This window comes from Lissotriton helveticus, chromosome 4_1 (genome assembly GCF_964261635.1).
Source record: "Lissotriton helveticus chromosome 4_1, aLisHel1.1, whole genome shotgun sequence".
Lineage (NCBI taxonomy): Eukaryota > Metazoa > Chordata > Amphibia > Caudata > Salamandridae > Lissotriton > Lissotriton helveticus.
Window position 1 is genome coordinate 2,117,207,656 of NC_136063.1, and position 23,574 is coordinate 2,117,231,229.

The 23,574-nt window shown below is 49.4% G+C and overlaps 1 protein-coding gene across 10 annotated transcripts in view; it reads right to left on the reverse strand.

Moving 5' to 3' along the window:
• The window catches only part of DCX (doublecortin), a 358,719-nt gene that overhangs the window by 179,477 nt on the left and 155,668 nt on the right, over positions 1 to 23,574 (reverse strand). For all 10 annotated transcript variants that reach the window (XM_078688805.1, XM_078688814.1, XM_078688811.1 and 7 more), the window contains exon 4: positions 5,940 to 6,042. In XM_078688805.1, the coding sequence (XP_078544931.1) occupies positions 5,940 to 6,042 (103 nt within the window). The remainder of the gene's footprint in view (positions 1 to 5,939; positions 6,043 to 23,574) is intronic.

Genomic DNA, 23,574 nt, shown 5'->3' on the forward strand with positions numbered 1-23,574 from the left:
AGTTCCTCAATGCATGCCGGTAGGGCCGTCCGTGGTGCGGCAAGCGACAGTATGACATCATCCGCGTATAGACTTATAGCATGTGTAAACCCTCCAAACCCCACTCCCGTCACCACTGGGTTGTTCCGGACCCGTTGAGCAAAGGGTTCCATGTATAGGGCAAAGAGCAGGGGCGATAGAGGGCATCCCTGCCTGGTGCCCCTCTCAATTTTCAAGGCTCTGGAGTTATACCCGTTCACGCGGACCACGGCAGTCGGCAGTCTGTAGCAGTTAAGAATCATGGATCGGAATTTGTCTCCTATACCCGCCTTCACCAGAACCTGTTCAAGATAGGGCCAGTGCACCCGGTCGAACGCCTTTTCGGCATCCACTGCTAACAGCATTCTCTCCCCTGGGATCCGGGACGCCTTTTCTAGGAGGTGGACAATTCTCTTGGTGTTGTCTACTGTCTGCCTCCCCGGGACAAACCCCGCCTGGTCCGGGTCAATGAGATTGGGCAAGTGAGGAGCTAAACGACTCGCCAGAATTCCCGTGTACAGTTTCAAATCTACATTCAAAAGGGATATCGGCCTGTACGATCCACAATGTTTCGGGTCCTTCCCCGGCTTGGGGATAACCGTTATGGAAGCCCGCAGGAGGTCAGGTGGGATGGCACCTGGAGCAGCGAAAGAGTTGAACAGGCGAGTGAGGACCGGGGCCAGCGTAGTGCAGAATGTTTTATAGAAAAGCGAGGTGTACCCGTCCGGGCCCGGCGCTTTGCCGTGCTTAAGCCGGGCAATGGCCGACACCACCTCCTCTATACGGATATCCCCATCCAAAGGCTCCGCCTGCGCAGGAGCCAGGGAGGGAAGGGTGACCGAGTCCAGATACGCCGATGTCGCCGCAGCATCTGGGTTGTCACCGGCGTAGAGGTCCGCATAGAACCTGCGGAACTCCTCCGCAATATGGGCGTCCTCCGTCACCAGCGCCCCCGACGAGTCAGAGATCTCTTTCACCAGTTGACTTTGGTGTGCTACTCTGAGTCTATTGGCTATTAATCTGCCACAACGGTCGCCACTGGTGTAATAGGTATGACGTAGGCGGAGGGCCGCATACTCGGCGCGATCCAGATCCAGAGCCGCCAGGAGCTTCCTTGCCACCTTTAGTTGCCTCCAGATTCTAGGGCCCCTGTCCTACGATGCATCTGCTCGAGTTCACGGACCCTCTGCGTGAGCTCCTCTCTCTTGGTCCGCCGTTCTGCGTTTTCGGCCGAGGAGATTGCTAAGAATTCCCCTCGGAGCACTGCCTTCAAGGCCGCCCATTGCGTTGCGCGGGTGGTGTCGGCGTTATCGTTGTGTGCCAAATATTCCCGGATTGCGCCTTCAATGCGATCCACCACCACCTTCCTGTGAAGCAGAGTATCACGAAGGCGCCAAATTCTGGGCGGTGAGGCCTCAGGGGGTAGGCGCAGAGTGGCCGACACCGGGGCATGGTCCGACAGCGACAACACCCCCATATCCGCTTCCAAGGCCAATGCCCGTACTGGGGACGTGACCAAGAGATGGTCCAGCCTCGCATACGTTTTGTGTGCGTGAGAGTAATAGGAGTACTCCCTGTCAGTGGGGTGCATGTGTCGCCAGAGATCAAGTAGGTCCACCTCCAACAGCCGAGCCTTGCATCCGGCGGAGAACTCCCCGACCTGCGGGAAGCGCTGCGCCGACCTGTCCAAGGCAGAGTCAAACACCATATTAAAGTCTCCGCCGAGGACAATATGTTTATCCTGCGAGGCGGTAACTTCCACGATGGCCGATTTCAGAAAGCGGTGCTGCTGGTCATTAGGGCTGTACAGGGACCCAATTGTATAATTAACTCCTCCAATCTTGAACCTATACGCCAACAGCCGCCCTTTGTGCTCTGCAAGTTTGTGAAGGATGTCCCCCTTAAAGTGTTTGGCTATCAGAATCGCCACCCCCGCTGTCTTAGTGGAACAAGAAGAGAAAAATTGCGTTGGGAATTTATGGGAACGTAGCCTGTGTGTGTCCTGTGCCAGTAGGTGCGTCTCCTGGAGGAGGCACACGTCTGCATGTGAGTTCTCTAAGAGTGATAGCACTGCCCTCCTTTTGACTGGATTATTCAGACCCCTGACATTCAGGGTCACTACCTTAATAGTGTCAGGAGGCATAGGAATGAGTGTAGACGAAAGCAATGAGTCTCCGTTCAAGCGAGACATGGCGCCTGAGCGCCCTTGGAGCTATCAGAACCTGGACAGTGCACTGGACAAACCTCGACAAATCCCCCACCCATCCCCCCAACATCCCCGAAACCCCCTTCTCAACAACAACCCCCGCGCCCTTAAGCAGCAAAAACAACCCCAACAGTCCCTCCCTCCCACCTCCCCCTCCCCACAACAAGTCCAAAGTACTCATAGTCCCAGTCCGGTCCCTCAGGACAGGACCGTAGAAGGTTCCTGTAGTGGACGTCCGGCCACCGCACTCCCGTCCGCCCCCCCCCCTCCCCCCAGCACCCCCAAACCTGCATTAGAGAAGGCGGCATCACTCTCCCCCCGGAGAAATCTTAAGCTGTGAGCGCCACAGTGTTGGTGGCAGTGCCGCTGGCCGCCTCCTGCACGGCCCTTTCCATGCCAGACCGGATGGTGGGTGAGTCCGGGCGAGCAGATGAGGCAGAGGGTCGGCGGTCCTGGATCCGCTGCCAACCGTCCCTGGTGGTGCGTCTGCGACGCGGCGTCTGCGGGCCTTCGTCTGTCGCGGTTATGCCCAGAATCTCACACGTTTCTTGAAGAGAGCGTAGTTGATGTAAGGTGCCATTCGACCGGAATATGAGCCGAAAGGGGTGTCCCCACGAGTACTGCGTATTATGGCTTCTCAGAAAGTCCGTTGCAATCTTGAACGACCTGCGCTTTTGAAGCGTAATCGTCGACAAGTCCTGAAACAGTGCGAGCTAGTGCCCCCGAAAGCAAAACGACTGGTGCTTCCTAGCCTCACGGATGATGCGTTCTTTAAGCGGGTAATCCGGCAGGAAGGCCAGGATGTCCGGCGGTGGTGCAGGAGCCCGCCTTGCCGGGCCAACTCTGTGCGCCCTGTCTATTCGGATGGGAAAGTCCTCCGGTTCTCCCAGCACCGCTCTGAACATGCTTTGCAGGTAGCTAGCAATGTCCTCTCCCTCTTCCGTGGACGGCACTCCCCGGACCCGTATGTTGTTCCGACGGGACCGGTTCTCCAAATCTTCGTTGTGTGCTTGGAGATCCAGTTGCTGCTCCTGGAGACGGAGTACCTCCTGCTGCAAGTGTTCAATCTCCTCGTCCCTGGCGTGACTAGCTCCTTCCATGGTCGCCACCCGGCCGCCCAAGTTGTCCACCTCACGCCGCACCTCTCTGACTTCTCCGGCCACCTCCTGCTTAAGCGCCTGAAAGTCATCCCGTAGGGAACCGAATAGGGATTCAAGGAAGGATCTGCTGACCGGAGGCTCCTTGTCCTCTGCTTCCAGCGGGAACTTCGAGGGGCCTGGTGAATGAGGTCCTTTATCCGTTTTCGAGGTTCCCCTATTCAACATCTCAGGCAATGTCCGTTCCCCCTTCTTCGGCCCTCTGTTGCCCGCCATTTTGATGGCGCAGGTGTCTGCAAGGGCGGCGGAAGGCCTCGCATCGATGAGCGTTCGGGAAGGGAGAGGTCGCAAGTCTCCCCCGGGTGCTGTCCGCCACTTGGGGGATTACTTCGGCACCGCAGGAACCCTCAGATCGTCCTTCTTGCGGATCGGGGCCTCTGGTGTGATGTCTCGTGGCGCCCCTCCGCCGCACTGGTCCTCTGCAGAGCGGACCCCTCTACAGCAACAAGTCCTTCACCGAGGCGTCTGTTCCGGGGCCGGCCCTCGGGCGATCAGGTCCTCGTGGCTGCAGCAGCGCCCCCCGAGCGTTCGTCGTGCCCCTTCCCTCGCCGGTGCCTAGCGCAGCCCTGCCGGTCGGCACTGGCCTGTGGTACCCCGGGGAGGCGTGCAGTCAGGTCGGGACGAGGCCCCCTCCACTCCTGACACGGGCCGAGTCCTCGGCCCGGCGCGGAGGCCTCACCCCAGTCGTGTCGCGGCTCCGCCGGCTCGCCTCGGTTCTCTGTTAGGCCTCTCTCCTCCGCAGGCGGTGCGCTGCGTAGTCTCCCCGCGGAGGCCCGGCCAACGACCGGAAGTCCGGGGAGCCCCAGCGGCAGGCCGCGTCCCCGGTCCCGCGTGAGGGCCTCCGGCCTGGCGGGATCTCCGGTCTATCCCGGCCGGCACTCCGGCCCCGGCCCTGCTTCGGAGTCCGCCGGGGCCGGCGTCTAAGCGTCGATTCGAGTGGGCGCCCCGCGCCTCGCTGTGGAGGTTTCGATGTCTCCGGAGCACGTCCCAGCCAGAGCCTCGGCCAGGCCACGTGTCAGGTCCCGCTGCTTCGGTGAAGCCGCCGGTCACCAATCGTCGACAGGCGGTCGTCCAGTGGCGGAACGGTGATAAATAAGTGACTCTGCTACCAAATCGCCACCAACCGGGGGGAGATTAGTGCGATTTCAGGGCACAGGAGCCGGAGGTCGGAGGAGCTCGCGGAGAGTGTGTCCGCTCACCTCGCCATCTTGGCCACGCCCCCCTTCACCAATTTTTAGAAGGTTCTCTGATCTTCGTGCAATGGCACCATTGTTAAATGCACATTTCTGACCTTTTTCAGGTGGGAAGGGGATGCAATGTGTTTGAAACTCAAAATGTGTAAGTTTGTGGGTGTCTACATACTTAGATGGCATTTCAGCACTAGATTATCAACTCTCTGCTCTTTTGAGTAGATTATCATACATAACTGTACTCGGCAGTTTGTAAACATATTCTCCCTGCTTTGGCTCTCTCTATTGCACTCTGACACCCTAACGCAATGTCCACATATATACAAATTTTAAAAAGAAATAAAATGAACAACTTAAAAGGGGAGTAGAAATCCTGTTTTCTTAGGAAAGTCGCGCGCGCAAAAGGATACAAAGTTCCCCAGGGGAAGAGGTTTATCTACAGAGGAGAGATGAATACAGAGTAGACCATCAAGGAACCAAGGGGTTCCTCTGTCGGAATTAGAGAGCCTCACACACCCAAGGCGTTTAGATGTGGAACACACCCTGACCGTAGGGTGTACAGTGTCATCATTGGCTCACTGCTCCTCGTCAGACCGGCGCTGCAATGTCTGACGGGGTGCCAGCAGGCACCCTTTTGCCGGAGTTCTTTTATTCCTTGTCGGTGGTGTGTGCGAGTCAGGGAGATGGTAGTGTAGTCGGTGTGGAGAAAGTGAGTGATAAAAAGGGTAACCAGTCCACAATAGAATTTATTGGTGTGGCTGCTTCCCTGATTAAAAGGGGGTGAGAGGGGAGCGAGGCACTGTGTGATGAATCAGAACCTAGCTCTACCCCCTAGTGTGGTCAACATGTTTCTCGCCATCCGGCGATTCGTCAGGACCAAAACAGTACTACACGTGAAAAAGGTGCTAGAAAACACAACAAGATAAACAAAACACAATACAAATACAACCTCACTGGGTCGGTTGAGTAGAGGGCCAGAGGTCCTGCTCTAATTAGGCGACCCTAAAGGAGATTAAAAAGGGCCTCGCAGTCTGCTCCCGTGACGCCAGCGCTGTCTGGTGGTGATGCCTTAGTCCATGCGCCAGCGGCCAGAGACACCTACCCCTCACGCTCGCGGCACCTGGTCAGAGGACGGTCTTAGGAAAGTCACCATGCAGAGTCACCGGCTTAAAGTTAGAAATCATAGTATTGGCAAGAATTACAGGATGTTTGCAAGCACTAAATGTTCTTAACTTCTCATTCAAGAAATAAGTGCTTAGATTGTTCGGCAGAGACCATGATCAACCAATGACAATTTAAGTACTCCATGGCAAAATAGCAGTATTACGTGGCGAAAGTAGATAGAAAATACAATTATTGAGTACTTGCCATTGTCGTCCAAAGAAAAGTCATCTTGTGCATATCGAAATTTCTCTGGTCCGCAAGCAATAAACACATCGTCATCACCAAAGAAATCATGCAGGCAGGTCACCTGAAGAGAGAACAAAATATTATTTTAATCACTGTGAATTTAAATCATCTTAAATAATCCACATATTGCCTTTAACTAATATATCATGATACATAACAATAGATTTAATGTATTAATTTTACTTATGCTACAAATATTGTACAACATTTTACGTACGGCTAACATGCTTTCTTTTAGATGATTGGAAGTACAAGACACTGAAAACGTATACAAACACAAAAATACTGGAGGCCAGAAAAGATACACAAGGGGTAATTACCATCAGGTACACTGTGTCTTCTACACACACTGTTCACAAGTAAATTTGCTAAATACAAGTCTAATTGTGATGGTGTTTGACCGTACACAACCACCAACATAATCCTGATTGTGATGGCGTTTCCAATGGTGTACTTATACAATGTTGTAAATAAAAATATCATCTGGCAGAAATATCAAGACATAAATATTATTTACAAATGATATCGAACCATTTGAGTTATTAGTAGAAAATCTTAATCCTGTGGCATGATATGTTTGGAAATAGGATTTTGGACATAACATTTCTGTCAGGCCATATTTTTTGCTAATCATGTTGTGACATAAACCCATTCCAGACATTGTTAGCAATCTTCAGTATTAATTGTGTTTGGTTTATACTTGTTATCGATCTAATTGTCTATAGCTTTATTTGAATTTGACCGCTTTATAAACACACCAAATGTTGCAGAGAACTCCTCTTCATGTTGCTCTTTTATATCAGAAACACTAAAATCCACCCACCAGCTAACACTTTATTTGTGGGTTTTCTTTTCTATAAAGCACATTTTCAAACATTGGCCTATGCATGGTTAGCAAATTCACTGTACATTTATTAATTTCCAGACGGACAACCAGACAATGAAAGGTTAGGATGGTATAGCTGCCTCATCTCCAAAGATTGGCATCGCAATATTTTCTCCTACAGCTGCCTATATTTGATAAACGGGTGATCAAATGCCTTGCCAGATCTCACACCACTGTTGGCTCGCGGGCACCCAGAGCACACTTGTCTTCTAAACAGAGCTATGGGGGCCTTGGAGAATAGGAAAAGGGAACGTTTAAGGATGGATTTTTTTCCAGGCAGTGATTCTCATGTCAACTGTACCTTCCATTAATCAGCAAAGTGGGTGGGGACCGTTCCTATGGGTTGCCTGCTGCCAAAGTCAACTCTACAGTCCTCTGGGCTTGCCCTTGGAGATGAAAGAAGCTTTGCCTTTCTTATTCATATTTTTCTAGGAAAGGAATTTAGAGGGTGTAGACACAGGGATTTTTACATTTTCCTCAATAGAATCAACAATAGAATGATCTCAGGGACTTCAAACAGGTGAGAAAAGTTACATTTCACCAGGCCCGCCTTGGATGTAAATTTTCTTTCTTGGCCTAGCGATCACCTTAGAACTTGGAGGAACTCCTGTCTTGTATGTGGTAAAATAAGCATGACTGGTTATGTTGGTAGAGTACTTCTATTTTCAGAAGGGCGTGGGAGTATCAATGAACATTTGATTCCTTTGACTGTGTGCTGCAATTGTTTGCAGATATGTATGCATGAATGTAGGTTATATTACTAGCACGACACTGTATAGCTCACATAAATGCTCTATTTCGAAAATAAATCCGATGAGCTCCTCTCTGTGAAGAGGATCAACATTTAGTTCGCAATTAATAATAATTCCACAAACCACATGTCGTTGGAAGTTGGAAGCTAATTAAAACGTACGAGATACCTTATCAGCATAATATCATCAGACATTTAAACAGTTCATATATTAATGTTAGGAGTGAAAAGGTAAATGCATCAAGTTTAGGGAGATTTCATTACAATATCAGATACATAGAGATAACTAACCAAACAGGAACACGTATGTAAAGTTAGAAAGAAGAATCTAGTTTATTTTTGTATTTAAAAAAATAGAAATAGTCCAGTTTAGAGCATGTTTAGGGCATGGAGCGTGTGTTAAAGTCGACGAAAAACCACCCATTGAATTTCCTCCAGCATCAGGCCCAATGTTTTTACATATTAGGTTTGTATCCAAGTAGCTGCTCTGGATGTTGTGCAGAATATGCTGATTTTCAGATTGTATAGTGATAATGCCTGCATTAGTACATTTGATTTGCAAAAGCATTTACATCATTCAGTTTTGCCTACTGCAATCAGTAATTAGTCTAGACCAGCATGAACACCCTGGAGAAAATAATGTCTACAAAGTCTTTATCCCACGAGGAGCCTTTAAAATATTCAGCGTTGGTAATTGTCCTGAATGCTTCATTATGCTGCCAGATAGCAATGTCTTAAGGCATGATGAAAAGAAGCTTTGGCAGAGCAAGAAAAAGTAATTAATTGAAAATTCCTATCTGGGCGAAAAGTACCATTTTAAACTGCTGTAGTAAGAAACTCGAGCAAATGGCCATTCACATAGGACCCGTACCCTCCAGCTCTGCCCCCGCCACCCGCAACCAGAACCAACATGCAGAACCCCACATCTTTACTTTAATAACCAAGAGATTGGAGTGGGGTAAAAAAGGCCATGTTTAATTCTCCACATTTGAATAAACATGACAAGCATACACAATGCATATTGATATTCATAAATCGTTTTCCAACACCTGAACTTTTCTGTTCCCCCCCAGCCCTAAGGGAGGAGCCCCATCTGGTTCGCATCTCGCGCTGGGGTATCCTACGCCAGGTGCCGTGCACCTGCCCCTTGGAGTGGTAGGCCCGCCGTTCCTTGTCCGTCCTTACCAGGGCCCACCTCTCTACCACCCGGCTGCCCTGGGACGCCCGGGAGGCTCGAAATCTGTCGCCCTAGCCTCCCCAGCCGGTGGTGACTTCCTCCCCGCGGAGAGCTCCCCATATCCCCCCTCAGAGCTGGCCTATGGAGTCCGCCAGGCGGCCTCCCCTGAATCACTGTTTATTGCTCGCAGGTCTGTACTCCGCAACAACATTCCCCTACTCCACTAAAATCAGGGACGGGTGGGTGGGAGTTAAAAGAAAAGCTAAGCCTGGAGTCCACGAGTCAGCAGCGGGTCCACACAGTCCAGCAGGGGCAAAGGGAGAAGAGACCCCGGTCACGGGATCTTGACCTTACATAGGCCCGGGGTCTCCGCCCCCCGCCCAAACCGGATGTGCGTCACCCGCGACCCGGAAGGGATCCAACCATGCGAGAGGGGGAGGCGGCCGACTGTCATTGGCCGCCCCCCCTGCTACCACTGGGGGCGGGGGCCGGAGGGGACGTGCCCTAAGGGCGCGCCTCGTGAAGCGCGTCGCTTGGCATAGGACCCGTACCCTCCAGCTCTGCCCCCGCCACCCGCAACCAGAACCAACATGCAGAACCCCACATCTTTACTTTAATAACCAAGAGATTGGAGTGGGGTAAAAAAGGCCATGTTTAATTCTCCACATTTGAATAAACATGACAAGCATACACAATGCATATTGATATTCATAAATCGTTTTCCAACACCTGAACTTTTCTGTTCCCCCCCAGCCCTAAGGGAGGAGCCCCATCTGGTTCGCATCTCGCGCTGGGGTATCCTACGCCAGGTGCCGTGCACCTGCCCCTTGGAGTGGTAGGCCCGCCGTTCCTTGTCCGTCCTTACCAGGGCCCACCTCTCTACCACCCGGCTGCCCTGGGACGCCCGGGAGGCTCGAAATCTGTCGCCCTAGCCTCCCCAGCCGGTGGTGACTTCCTCCCCGCGGAGAGCTCCCCATATCCCCCCTCAGAGCTGGCCTATGGAGTCCGCCAGGCGGCCTCCCCTGAATCACTGTTTATTGCTCGCAGGTCTGTACTCCGCCACAAGGGTGGCCAAGGCCCTCAGGTCTGACACCCTCCCCACCTGCGTTCGCAATAAATGCCCAAAGTTCGCTTATGAATGTGTCCGTGCCTAAGTCCGACAGGTGTACCCCATCCTGGTGGTACATTGCTTCTCCTGAGATCAACCGGTGCTGAATGTAGCGCAAGCGGCCCTTGGCTGAGCACAACCTCGCAAGTTCGCCATTCAGCTTTCTTACTGAAACATTCAAAGACCTGACGCGGACTCCTGGCCCCCATGTCCTGCGTGAGAGCATGCCCGACCACACAATTGTGGCTGCCGGGAACACGTGTCCAAGCCAGGCAAATTCGGCCAGGAGGGCCTCCTTGACCGCCAAGCGTCCCCTGTCCACCATGTCGTTGCCCCCTACATGTATCACAATCCAAGTCGGGGGCTTGTTCCCCCTCTGTGCTCTGAGTTCATCCACCGTCCGCCTTAAGTGTCGGATCCGCATCCCCCCGATGCCATGCCAAATGAATTCGACCTCGCCCAAGCTTGCCGGCTTCACCACCCGTCGTTGCTGCACCCGTACTGCCGCCCGGCGCACGAACGAGTGCCCCAAGACCCAGACCACCGACTCGGGCATACTAATCAGAAGGAGAAAGAGGACACCGTTAGACATCAATGAACAAGGAATGACTAAAGCTGGTCATAACAATTCCGGTCTCACGTATCTTTTGTAGCATCCCAAAGCCCAGCGCCCGACCCCCTGGACAGCGCTGGGGGGAAGGCCCGCCCCTGCCGCTAAGGTAGCGGCGCCTATCCTGAAAGAATGAGAGGAGAACCCCGCAGATCCCAGCCCCAGTACCCCCAGGGCAAGCCTGAAAACCGCTTTAAATTGGAACTGTGACAAACAGTGGCCATTCTCATGCATGAACAGGGCCGAGCCCCCACCCCGGGGACGCAGAGGTAAGTAAGCCAGCATCCGGGCTACCGGGCATGCTGCCACCCCTGGGGCGGGCCGGAGATGAATGGGGGCACCCTTCCCCCCTTGGTCCGTCTTCGAACGCCTGAGAAGCACTACTAGCCCCCCCGGGGAAAGAGTCAGGTCCCGGAACTGCAAGCCCCCCCCATGGTCCGATCTAGAGGACCCTACCAATTCGCTGAGGCGGAAAGCCCCATAGAAGGCTAAGCAGAAGGCTGCTCCCAGTAAAAACCTCCTCGAACGGAGAATCGCACACGGCAGGTAGGACCCTTAATATTTCCGACAAGGTAGGGAGATCCAGAGGCCTACGACAGTCCCGCCTTGGTCCCTCCAGTCTGGCCCACCCGGTCAATGCTTTTCTGATGAGGAAGGAAGACCCAGGGTCCCGCACCCCTGCTACCTTGGCAAAGAAGGCGATGGCCGACAAATGTGCCCTTGCGTAGGCCACCGCCCTCCCCTGATCCCTTAGCCTTTGAAGGAAACCATGTACTGCTTCTGTAGAAAACACATTTGGAAAGCCTGCCTGTTTGGCGAAACCCAAGTAGACATTAAATTGCTGTTGGTACGACTGTTTTGTGCGATCACTCAGGGAGGCACCTACCAGCCCCGCTAAAGCGGGGCTCCAATTGTCCACAGTGACGTAGGGAATGCCGTCATTCGCTCCTCTGCCTGTGGGTGGAACCTCCGGAAATCCTGCAACTTGGAACGAGACAAAGCATCAGCTGCATGGTTATCAACACCTGGTATATGTGCCGCCTTGAAGGTTAAGTTTAATTTTAAACACGCCAGGACCAACAATTTCAACAAGCGTAGCACATGGGGGCAGGTAGCTCCTTGCCTATTGATGACTTCTACTACAGCCATGTTGTCTGACCAGAAGGTCACCACCCTATCCCTGAAGTGATCAGCCCAGATAGTTACCGCCACCCAAATGGGGAAGAGCTCCAGGAAGGCTATGTTCCTTGTCAGGCCACTTTTGTGCCAGTCGTGAGGCCAGACCGCCCCGCACCAGGCGGCACCCAAGATGGCGCCAAAGCCAATGCTACCTGCCGAGTCTGTGAAAAGGCCCAGCTCCGCGCTGGTCACCGGAGGGGCGGGCCACACCACCCGGCCATTGAAATCTTCCAGGAAACCACGCCAAACTCTCAAGTCCTCCCTCACACTAGCCCGTAACCGCACCCTGTGGTGCTTTTGGGTAAGACCCACCATGGCGCGGGCGATGGACCTGGAGAAGGGGCGTCCCATAGGGATGATACGAAGTGCAAAGTTCAACTGCCCTACCAGGACTTGGAGCTGGTGTAGTGACACCTTAGGGCCCGCTAAAGCTGCTTCAATTGCCCGGGAAAATGACACCACCTTGTCCCGGGGTAGCCTGCACTCCCCAGCTATCGTATCAATTTCTATTCCCAAGAAGGACATACAAGTCTCCGGGCCCACCGTCTTGCTGGGGGCCAAGGGGACCCCGAATTCCTGGAACATGCTCACCAATTCCTCTAGCGCCCGCGCGCACTTACCAGACCCAGCTGGGCCCATCACCATGAAATCATCCAAGTAGTGCACCACATCAGTGCACCCTGACCTGTAAGAAAAAACCCACTGCAGCATGGAGCTGAAGGTCTCGAAATATTTACAAGATACCGCGCATCCCATAGGCATGCATTTGTCATAGTAAAACTGGTGTTGAACCTGAAAGCCTAGCAAGTGGTAATCGTCCTGGTGCACCGGCAGCAGGCGGAAGGCCGATTCTATGTCTGTTTTAGCCAACAAGGCACCTCGCCCTAACTCCCTGACCTTCTGAATGGCGGAATCAAATGAGGAGTATGTCACTGTACACAGTGCCGGGTCAATAGAGTCGTTCACTGAAGAGCCCCTAGGCGCTGACAAGTTGTGAATCATTCTGAACTGCCCAGGCTCCTTTTTTGGCACTACTCCCAGAGGTGAACACACATAATTTTCAAGGGGGGGGGAAGGGAAAGGTCCAGCTACCCGGCCCAGCGCACACTCTTTCTCTACCTTAGTGATCACTACAGACGGGAGGATCCTGGCTGACAACAGATTGTTGCACCGACTAACGGGGGGGACATCCACCGCAGGAATCCGGAAACCAACTGAAAACCCCTGAAACAGAACCAAGGCCGCCCCCCTATCGGGGTACCGGTCGAGCCAATAAGTCAAACGTACAATGTCTACGGGGGAAGGCAGCTTATGCCTGAGGGGGTTTAACATCCCTTGTCGCTGCCCCGCCTCCCCGCTCTCTCGCTTTTTTGTTGCACTTGAACTCAGGATGGGAGGGATGGCCGCAGAAGGAGCAGGCATGTTTAAACTTGCATTGGCCGGGGGGGTAGGTGCACGCTTTACTATTAAAGGTCCAACAAACTCCCCTTTTCTCCCCTGGGCCCCCCTGGGATGTCCGAAAGGGCTGCCTGGCAGGCTGCTCCCTGCAGCTAGTACTTTCCAACCAGGCATTCACCTCTACCTGGTCCCATCCAATACTTGGGTTTTGCTCCTTGGCCCAGCGGAAATCCCTGTCATAGTTCAACCAAACCAAGTTACCTTGAGTAGCGTGCGCTTTAACAATCTTATTCATATAGAATACCAGTGGGATAGCTAACTCCTGTCTTTTTTCCAACAAAACTGAAACGAAAACATGGAACCCATAAAGCCAGTTGGTCAGTGTCTCTTCCACCCGGGGCCTCCTCTCCTTAAAGGACCCCTCCTTGCCTTCCCTCTCCCTGAGGTCAATATCCCTCCTATTCGGTCTGATCAGGGAGAAGATATCGATGTAGGCGCCCTTCCAGATTTTCTCCCGCATTTCTGGGGACACATGAGTGGCCAGCATTCCCGATTGGGACAGTACGTTCCCTTGTATTCCTCCCTGGGACCCCCCAACCTCGCTGGCCCCCCCAACCCCGTTAACTAGCTTACCTCCTACCGATCCAGCCGTCTGATTGGCTGCCAGTGGTAAGGGGCCACTCGCTCCACTTGGAGTCGCCTTGCGCAATTCTGCTACCTGCGCCAGCTGCTTCTGAATGGTCTGCAGCACCCCCTGATCTATTGCCTGTTGCGGGGCCCATGGCGCTGTCGCCCCTGCACTCGCTGGATCTACCCCTTCACTAGCGGACGACAATTGCCCTACCAGGGAAGCCACTGATGCTAGAAGACTTTCAACGGGGTCTTGGATTCCTGCCCCTGCGGCCATAGGCTGCGGCGGGGGCGGAACCGGCGCGCTCCCACCCGGGGCTAGTGTCTGCAGCGTTGACCTGATTTCAGTTAACAGCGCCCCCACCGGATCTGGGGGGACAATGGACTGTGGTGCCCCTGTTACTGAGGTGGGGACCACGACTACTTCCGGGCTCAAAGGGGTGGGGCAGAGGACGGGACCTGCTGATCCCTCGTCCTGCTCATCCACCACTCGGGTCTTTCCCCGCTTCCTGGCCTTCTCTGCCCCGGTACTTTTAGGTGCTCCCCCCTTTTTTCGCAGCGGGGGGAATGCCGCTCTCGGCGCTACCCCTTCCCTGCGTGGCCTCTCAACCACAGGCTCAGGCTGCTCGTCATCGCTTCCTGACCCGCTATCCGGGGTGTCTTTGTTTAGTTTGCGCAACAGTAATTTCATAATCTGGGCCAGCTCCGGATCGGTGCCCTTCCTTTTATGCCCTCCTTTCTTGGGGGCCATTTCGTTTTATTAACCTGGCCGCGTCGTCTATGCAGTCGCTCCCTGACTCTCACCCTTCCTAATTACTGCCGCTGAGCGACCTGCGCACTTGGAGCCCCAACGCCTGCGCTCCCTGTGCCCCCCGGATTGCCGTCCACACCGCCCGGCAGGAGCCCGCACCCGTGTGGAACCCCACGTGCAGCCGCAACCCCGAGAGCGGAGCTGTAAAACCAAGTAAGCGACCCTCCACACCCCCCCGCCCGTGAACCACGGCTGCCCGCGAGGTCCCCAGAGGCACCCGACTCCTTACCTGGCCACGTGCACGGCACCCCTCTCTCTCTGCTCCGCGCCTGACGCCGGATCCAACGACCGCTGCGCTCCCTCGATACGAAGTCCTCCGACCAAGCTCCTCTCTCGTTGCCGCTCTCCCTCGACAATCCAACGGGAGACGCGGGCTAAAAAGTTAAAAGAAAAGCTAAGCCTGGAGTCCACGAGTCAGCAGCGGGTCCACACAGTCCAGCAGGGGCAAAGGGAGAAGAGACCCCGGTCACGGGATCTTGACCTTACATAGGCCCGGGGTCTCCGCCCCCCGCCCAAACCGGATGTGCGTCACCCGCGACCCGGAAGGGATCCAACCATGCGAGAGGGGGAGGCGGCCGACTGTCATTGGCCGCCCCCCCTGCTACCACTGGGGGCGGGGGCCGGAGGGGACGTGCCCTAAGGGCGCGCCTCGTGAAGCGCGTCGCTTGGCAAATGCACATTACAGATACAAAAATACATAAAATAAGTTTACACCTAACTTTTTAGCTTTTTTTCTTCACACAAATTCCACTCTGTAGATCAGAGATCAAAAAGTTATTTATGAAACACAAGTGAATAAAAATTAAATTACCTCAGCAACCTTTTTTCCCCAATTACATTACACGTGAATGCATAGCGTGAACTTGGGAGTGTTGGCATACAATTCGTAAAATAATTATCTGCACTTTATTTCTGCTCCTTTGTGTTTCCAGTATTTTCAGCCATATTAGTTAGATCCAATGGGAATATCCAGTTACCTAATGTATTATATTCCTATTAGTTCTTTATGAGCCACAAAAAAAAGAGAAAAGAAAATACAAAGTTGGGGTTCTTTTCTTTGCAGATTTTAGCACCTACTCCTAAATTTGTTATATATCGAATGACTGATCATGTTGGCAATATATCATTACCAGGAATACTAGACTGCTGGAATTATGCGGCAGAAGAGTGCCAAATTATGCAGAAGGACTGATTATACATTATGCGGGAAGAAAAGGCAAAGTATGTGTCATAATGTGGCACTTTTTTGCGGTAGTATTCTTTATTTTGTAATTTTTACACACGGAATTACTGTCTTGGAAAATATTTCACCTTATTAGTACCAATTTAAGATTCAAATACAAAAATAAGCAACTAAAAGATGAATTGTCAATCTTTGCGAAGTACGTTAGAGTGCGCAGAAAAATGCTTTGCAATGTTCTAGTAACTTTTATTCCATTTGAGCTAGAAATAAATTATTTTTTGTTCAAATATGCAGTATATGCCTCAGATGATGTGTTATAGCGCAAATGGGACAAATCTGTAATCATGCAAAAAACGCTGCAGCCACAGAATCACATCATTCCAGTGGCCCTGATCATAAGATATTTATTTTTGTTTTAAACATATACTTAGCGCTAGACGTAAAACGCTTTTGGGATCTTCCCCAAATGCATGATATTGCTAGAATCTACGGCGACAGCGCTACAATTAATGCACAGTATCTGGTTGTTCCACATGTCAGAATTCTGTGAAATGTAAACTAATGACACTAATTACCAGAAAAGACCCACTCTGCTTCGTGGACTGCGGAGTCTGCTCATAAATGTCATTCCCTTGCACAGTAAAGACTGATTTGCTAATTTCCCCCCCAAGCCATGCTGTATCCTTTACGATATGGGAAAAGCGGGATGTATGTGGCAGAAACTGCTCACTTATGGAAACAAGCGTTTGCAATGCAATAGGTCTCGCATTTGCGAGAGTTTTCGCTATTGGCATTGTAAATGACAGTGCCTTTTATTTATCTGTTTGATAATTAACACATAATTAAAAGGCATTCTCATTTACAATGCAATAGCTCAAACTCTAGTAAATGCGAGACCTATTGCATTTTTAAAGAAGCGTCCGCCATTGTCCCGGGCTGCTTGGAAAGTAAAAGCGCCCATGGCGCACTGAATGTTGCAGGAAAGCATGCTGTGCCTGCACTAGGAGAAACTCATTAACGAAAATAGTGCTTACAGACGAAATAGGACGTACCGTGTAACAACCGCAGTAAACGAGCCAGTCCTCATGGGAGGTTACAAATGGACAAAGGCGCTACTAAGGAGGGACTAACAAGCCTATAAATTAATCAGAAGACAGCATTTACGAAGGACAATGACACAAGCCAATGACAAATATGGGCAGAGAGTGGGCGGAGCTTCAAGTCTATACTCGACTACAGCATGCCTCGCAGAGCAGCGCATGCACTGACCAGGCTCCATCTAAAAAGACATTTTGTTTAAAAGGCTGCGATGAGGGGCTGAAATAATGCTTCCAGAACTGCAGATAAATCTTCCAGGTTTCAAGTGGCAGCCATAGAGTTCTTTGTCCACCCTTGTTATTTAATACCTAGATGTGAAAGCCAGATGTAACCAACGGCATTAGGGACATTTTCAGATGTACAAACTTAACACCTGGTTTTACCCCCACCTGGAGACCAAATCAATATTAACTAGCTCATGGATAACAGCTAATGATTGAGTAAATTATGCTCTGCACCAATATGGATATTTACTTCTGAATGAGACAAAGGCCAAACTGGTCTTAAATGTGTTCACATAAGGAGGGCCTTACTTAGGGCCAGATGTAGGTAAATCATATTTACCGACTCTTAAATACCGAATTTTACCGATTCGGTATTTAAGAGTCGGTAAATATGAAGTACCGAGATGTAGGTAAATCCAGATGTGGATTTACCGATTCTTTAAAAGTCGGTATTTACCGATTCGGTAAATACCGACCGGTAATGCTCCATTCATTCCTATGGGCTTTGAAGCCCATAGGAATGAATGGGGCATTACCGGTCGGTATTTACCGATCGGTAAATACCGATTTTTGGCAAGGGTGCAGGGGGTGTCACTTTGACACCCTCTAGCACCCCCAAAAAAGGTTCGGGGGCCATATGGCAGGCATACCTGCCCTAAGGGCAGGTCTGCCTGTCATATGGCACAGGTGTGCATGCACAGATGTGCATGCACACCTGAATCGGTATTTCACCATCAAATTGAATTTGATGGTAAAATACCGATTTCTTAGGCCTTGTGGGACTCATAAGAGTCCCACCTACATATCGATTTTACAGATTCTGTAAATATACCGGTCGGTAAATTTACCGACCGGTATATTTACAGATTCGGTAAAATTACCGATCGGTAAATTTACCGAACGGTAAATTTACCGATTCTGCCCCCTACATCTCAAATTCCTTTTACCGGTCGGTAACGGCCGAATTTGGCCGTTACCGACCGGTAAAACCCTACCTACATCTGGCCCTTAGTTTGGTAGACGTGTTACTCTATCCCAAGCACTGCTGATATTCTGTCAGCCATATTACAAGTTTCATGGTTGTAATCACTTTAATGCAGCAGACAGGATATCTGCCAAGTTTGTAATGGGGAATGCCATCATCTAAACTTTAAATTAGGCCTGTAATCTTTTACTGATGCATTAAAATCTTCCCAGAAACGAACGCAATCAAGGACAGAATCTTTCGCCTTTCAAGCTCCAAAATGTCACACCAGTTTTCTAAAGCAGCTACCATGCTAACCACAACAAAACTATCTTCCTGTCTGAATTCCAGCTGCTCAGTATGCTGCTGCTGATACAGAATGTAGCTTGTCCATTATTTTTCCTCTGTCGAACTTCTGTTATCACCTCTGTAGGGAGATTATTTAAGACACAGGCCCAAGATTCTGGTTTCTGCTCCAGTCATCCACGGAAGAAACAATGTCCCTCATATGCACTGCAGCTCCACTATTCTTGCCTGGATAAACAATCTACCTGTGGAAAGGTCTGACTTTGCATCAGAAGAGCAAGCCGGCTGCCAAGGTGGGTGTGGGCAGTGGTCAACGTTTCAGAGGGCACCTGTAGGACTCCTGGATTTCTACATCTTATCCAGCCGTGAAAGCCACCCACTAGCATGTGGCCCGCTGGGCACTGGTGCAGTACCAGAATGAGTAGTTCACCACATTAGGCCTGATGTGGTATGTTATAAGAATTTTATAGCACACAGCTGCCATTAGCATGGCCTATTAGAACTTAGTCAGAAAGGAATGGTTGCTTTAATTGTCACAGACTGCAACAGGCGATGCATGGTTGCAAGAGTGTTGGGCTGATTGACAACTATGTTGGATGCTGTCACAATCTACAAGACGTCATGGACAATGGCACTGCACACCATGTTGCTCAATTATAAAGGGCAAAAGTACAGGAAAATAGAGTCTATCGCAGATACAGATGACCATCAACCAACCACCGAAAACAGCCATAGTTTCAATATGTAATGAAAAGATCAGCACCCACTGTTTGTTTAGGATAAGAACAAAAAAAGAAGAAAATAATGATTCATTCAAAACGCTTCAGTTAAGGGACATAATTCCTGGAGACAGTGTGAAACATCAGCTGTTGCCACTTAGTTTCAACTGCCGACATCGGCTAAGACTGTATTACTTTCCAACCGCGAACATTCCTCTAAAATTACGAAGACTCCGAGCTTTCTGATTAAGGTCTACTTTTAATTTGAAAAATCTCAATACGAATAGATGTTATGAGGGAAATAACGCTATAAGGACCAAGCCCTGAAGAAGTCTCTGGAAAGGGACGAAACGTGTTGGCTACATTTTCTGAACATTTTATACAACATGAATAAAGAATTATGAAGAAATACCATGTCTACATGAATCAGATTGGAGTCTGTGCAACCCTTAACTGAGGGTTTTGAATTAATAATTATTTTCTTCTTTTTTGGTCTTATCCTAAACAAACAGTGGGTGCTCATTTTTTCATTAAATAATTGGTGGAGTATATCTGCTTATGGGGGTTTAGGAGGCTGATCCCCAAGATCTGACACCACTCTCTCGAAACATGTCCTACATTGTAATAGGTGCAATCATTTAAGTCTCATCATCTTTTTATGAATCACTTGCATCGTTTCCAAATGTATTTGGTACCATGACATAGTGGCGTCTGATCCACCTCATACAATATTGGTGTTGTGTGGTAGCTTGCAATGTGTCCTGGGCCATGTCACAGCAGTACTGTGTTAACACACCTACTGCATGCATATGCATCAGTGTAGGGTTTCTGTACCAGGGAACAAAGGTGATTTAACCATAGTCTTATGCATGAGTTATTGCACTAGTGCATGACTGGAGTGTTTATTTCCTGTGTATAACAAAAACTCTGGTGTCAATTATGGTGGTCGCATCACATTGCTGTTGTCACTGCAGCAATTGTGCGAGATGGAGACTTGATTAATTAATAGCGTGCTTGATGTGATGGGGCTAATCTGCGCATTGTTGGGTCTCACCAAAGACGGATGCAAGCCTGAGAAGTCCTAAACTGCTAGATGTGGGAAGGTGAGATGGATACAGGAGCAGGTGTCGCAGCTGCCAATTAGGAGCTGCATCTGATCCCAGCAGGGTAAGTGTGAGAAGAGCAAAATTTCAAATGTACCTATTAACATCGAAGTGCAAATTCTCAGGAGACACAAGTTTTGAGTGCTATGAAAAGTGGTCGCCCGCTATGCAGTGAATGTGCTTCAGGGTGGCCTTCCAGAGGTTTGCTGCCTGTACAGCGCCAGAAGTCCCACTACAGTTGCTCCTTCATGAATTGAGTCGTTAATAAGTGTACTGCAGTTGGGCAGAGGGTGCATTTAAGACTATCAGTGCCTAGTTTGATCTGCAGGAATTCACATCTTTAGCCATTCATGGCCTGGTGGATGAAGCAGAGATCCATGAAGCTGAGAGGCTCGGAGTCCTTGCAGTGCAGAGTGCTGATGAAAAGTAGTTAATGAAGCCTGGTTGGGTTATTCGTGTGGATGCACCACTGCTAACGTTTGATAGTCTATAATATCATGTATGATGGAACAAAAAGGTGACGGTGCTTGTTTTGTTCTAACATGTTCAGAATAAGAATTGCAAACGTGTTAGTCCAGGGCCATATTGCAAAAATTACAAGTTTTGAAATATTTTATTCAACTAACCAAAATTCGATGTTAATATAAATTCGGGATGGACAACAGCTAACCGTTATTTGCCTATATTATAAGAATGACCTCTCATTTTGGAAATTCCTGTTGCCGATTTACAACTTGTTTATACTGGAAGCAGTTGTGGTGTGTGGAATTTTGGTCCCTGAGCTATGTGTATTCAGTGGAAGAAGCAGTAGAAATTCCACTGCGTAAATACCAATGCGCACCGAATCCATTAAATTCCATAAAGACCATGAATAACAATTGGACTTGCCAAGAGTTTTCTCCCTGTTCTCCAAAATGGATCCAGTCGAGACCATGTGTAACTGGTCAATTGAAATTTCTACCGGGTCTACTACAGCTCAACACCTTTGTTTAATTCACTGACCTTGTTTCACTGCGTTCTGTTTTCAGATCGTTGTTCTAAATTTAAATTTGTCTGCGCAACGAACGTTCTAGTCCGTTGCACGTACACTGAACCACTTCCGGATGGATCTGCGTCCATGTTTTCAAGCGGAGTGATATTCTGCAGTTGTCACAGGTAGGAAGATGCGATGGGTGCGGGCATATGGATGATGTGTAAAATGGCAGGCTGCAAAATTGTCCGGTGGGGGAGGAAGCATTTGTACAGTGAAAAATGGCACTACTTTGCAATATTCTCACGTCCGCAGGCTGCTGTGTAAGAGGCGGATTTCATTTGTGGATGATCTCACGTTCGGTCGAGTTACCCGGGGGATTCCGGGGGGCGTCCAGCTCTGGCGGCACCGTTTCTACGGCTGCAGCCCAGACATGAGCATGCACCACACGGGACACTGCATAATGGCGGCGCCATTCGCATTCCTGTCACAACCACCACTCCCACAGGCTGCAGTCCGGCGTGTAAAAGGCAAAATACCGAAAACATTGATAGTGGATGCTTGTTTAAAACCCAAGTGCAGCTTGAAAGCCACTGCTCCTTTCAACGCTGGCATTTAAGAAGAATGAAACATTAATTTTCAGGTATACAAACGACTTTGGCAATTATAATACTTGTTTCCTCTTGAAAATAATAGGGTCTAATGTGTGCAAGTGGAGGGTACCAGCATTCATTTGTTGGGAACTGTACAGTATTTTTTCAATATCACATATGAACCCTGAGTAAGAGAGAAAAAGATTGATAAGGAACAAGGACAGAGAAAGATAATAAAATAGTGACAAAGGGAGAATGCATGAATAAAAAAGTGTCAGCGAGAGTGTAGCCTGGTGCAAGAAAGTAGTAGTATTTGGGTAACAGTGGGTGCAAAAGGGCAAAACCAGGGTGGTGTTGTGTAAGCGTCCAAACCAGTCTGGGGTTGTAACCGTCTAGAGAGGACCAGGCTTGGCATTTTGGGCTTGGCTATTCCTCTCAGAAAAGGACTAAAAATGGGTTGGGTATGTCAGTCTCTTCTCAGTGGCATAGTGGGCAAAAAATCATGTAATGGAATGGGGCCCTGAATCATTACCTCCGGCTGAGATTAATTCCTTCCACTCATCATCTTTTTTTTTTGCCTGAGTAGGAAATAACTCCACCACACCAGCAGCAATTGGTCTGACATACTTAAACCTTCCCTCTATTAATGCAGTTGTTTTTCCCACTCAATGAGAAAATCTCAGTGACGGCCGGTCCATCGGTGGCCTGGTGGTGATTTGACAAAATGTGATTCCTGGAAATGTACATAAGAAGGACCCTAGGAGTCACAGACCTCTGTTGTGAAACTATCTCAATAATATTGTTCAGATCATTTGGGACCACCAAATTCATGAAGAAAAGAGAGTTTAAAGATACCTTCCCTTAGACATAACCTCTTGAGACATTGTACCTATTTCCTGCAAAGAGACTCAACCAATATAATACAGTGATGCAGAGTTACAAGCTGCCCCTGGCAACAAGTGACATAATATCTAAGTCATACCCAAAGATTGTAGGTATCTTGACAAGACCCCTGAAGATTTGAAGGTAGATGAAGATAGCAGTGTTCTAAAGCATTTCAGAAGGATAGATAGCAAAGGGAGAAAAACAGAAATGGAGGATTAAATATCAACTGAGAGAAGACACTACTGTTGCTTCCATGCTGATACTACTGTTGCTTCTATGCTGAACTTAGTAGTGGGAAATGTAAGGATAATGTTTATGTAGCAGTGAATAATTTAAAATGCTAGAGCTTGTTAGATCAGGACCATGACCGCTAAAAGGGAAGAGGCAAAACTAACATATGAAAAGTGCAAGGTGAATAAGCTAATGGTGGGAATTGTACACATTCCTGAAAAAAATATATGTGAGTAGAGGGTAATGCAAATGCTGGACAAAAGAGTAGTTCTGTCTTATTACGATAAACAAAGAAGTAGGATTCTTCCACCGAGGCCTCAACAACAAGAGCTAAGAGGAAACGCAATGAATGGAATCAGGGAATGAAGATACACAGTAACATATTTCTGAAGAACGGGCGTAAAATAGAAGGAAATGTCAACTGAGATGGGATTTTCTGGGAAGGGACTGTGCATGAAGAAAGATGTGGGATAAAGGACAGGGCCATTTCGAACTCTGATCTGTCGGATGGCTGTTCATGCCACAACCAAAAGCTATCCTCTACCCTTCATTTGAACAACTAATAAAGGAAAAATAAAATTGATCTTCAGGAAAGTGAATGCTCATTACTTTTAGATCCTTAGCCACAACCCAGATCCTAACAGCATTACTGAAACATTATGAGGATTTATTTTAGGTGAATACTGCTTTTTGCACATCAAAAAAAAAAAAATTCATTCAGGAACAATGGTAGGGCCATATTAGCAGAAACCTGTTCCTCAGGCACT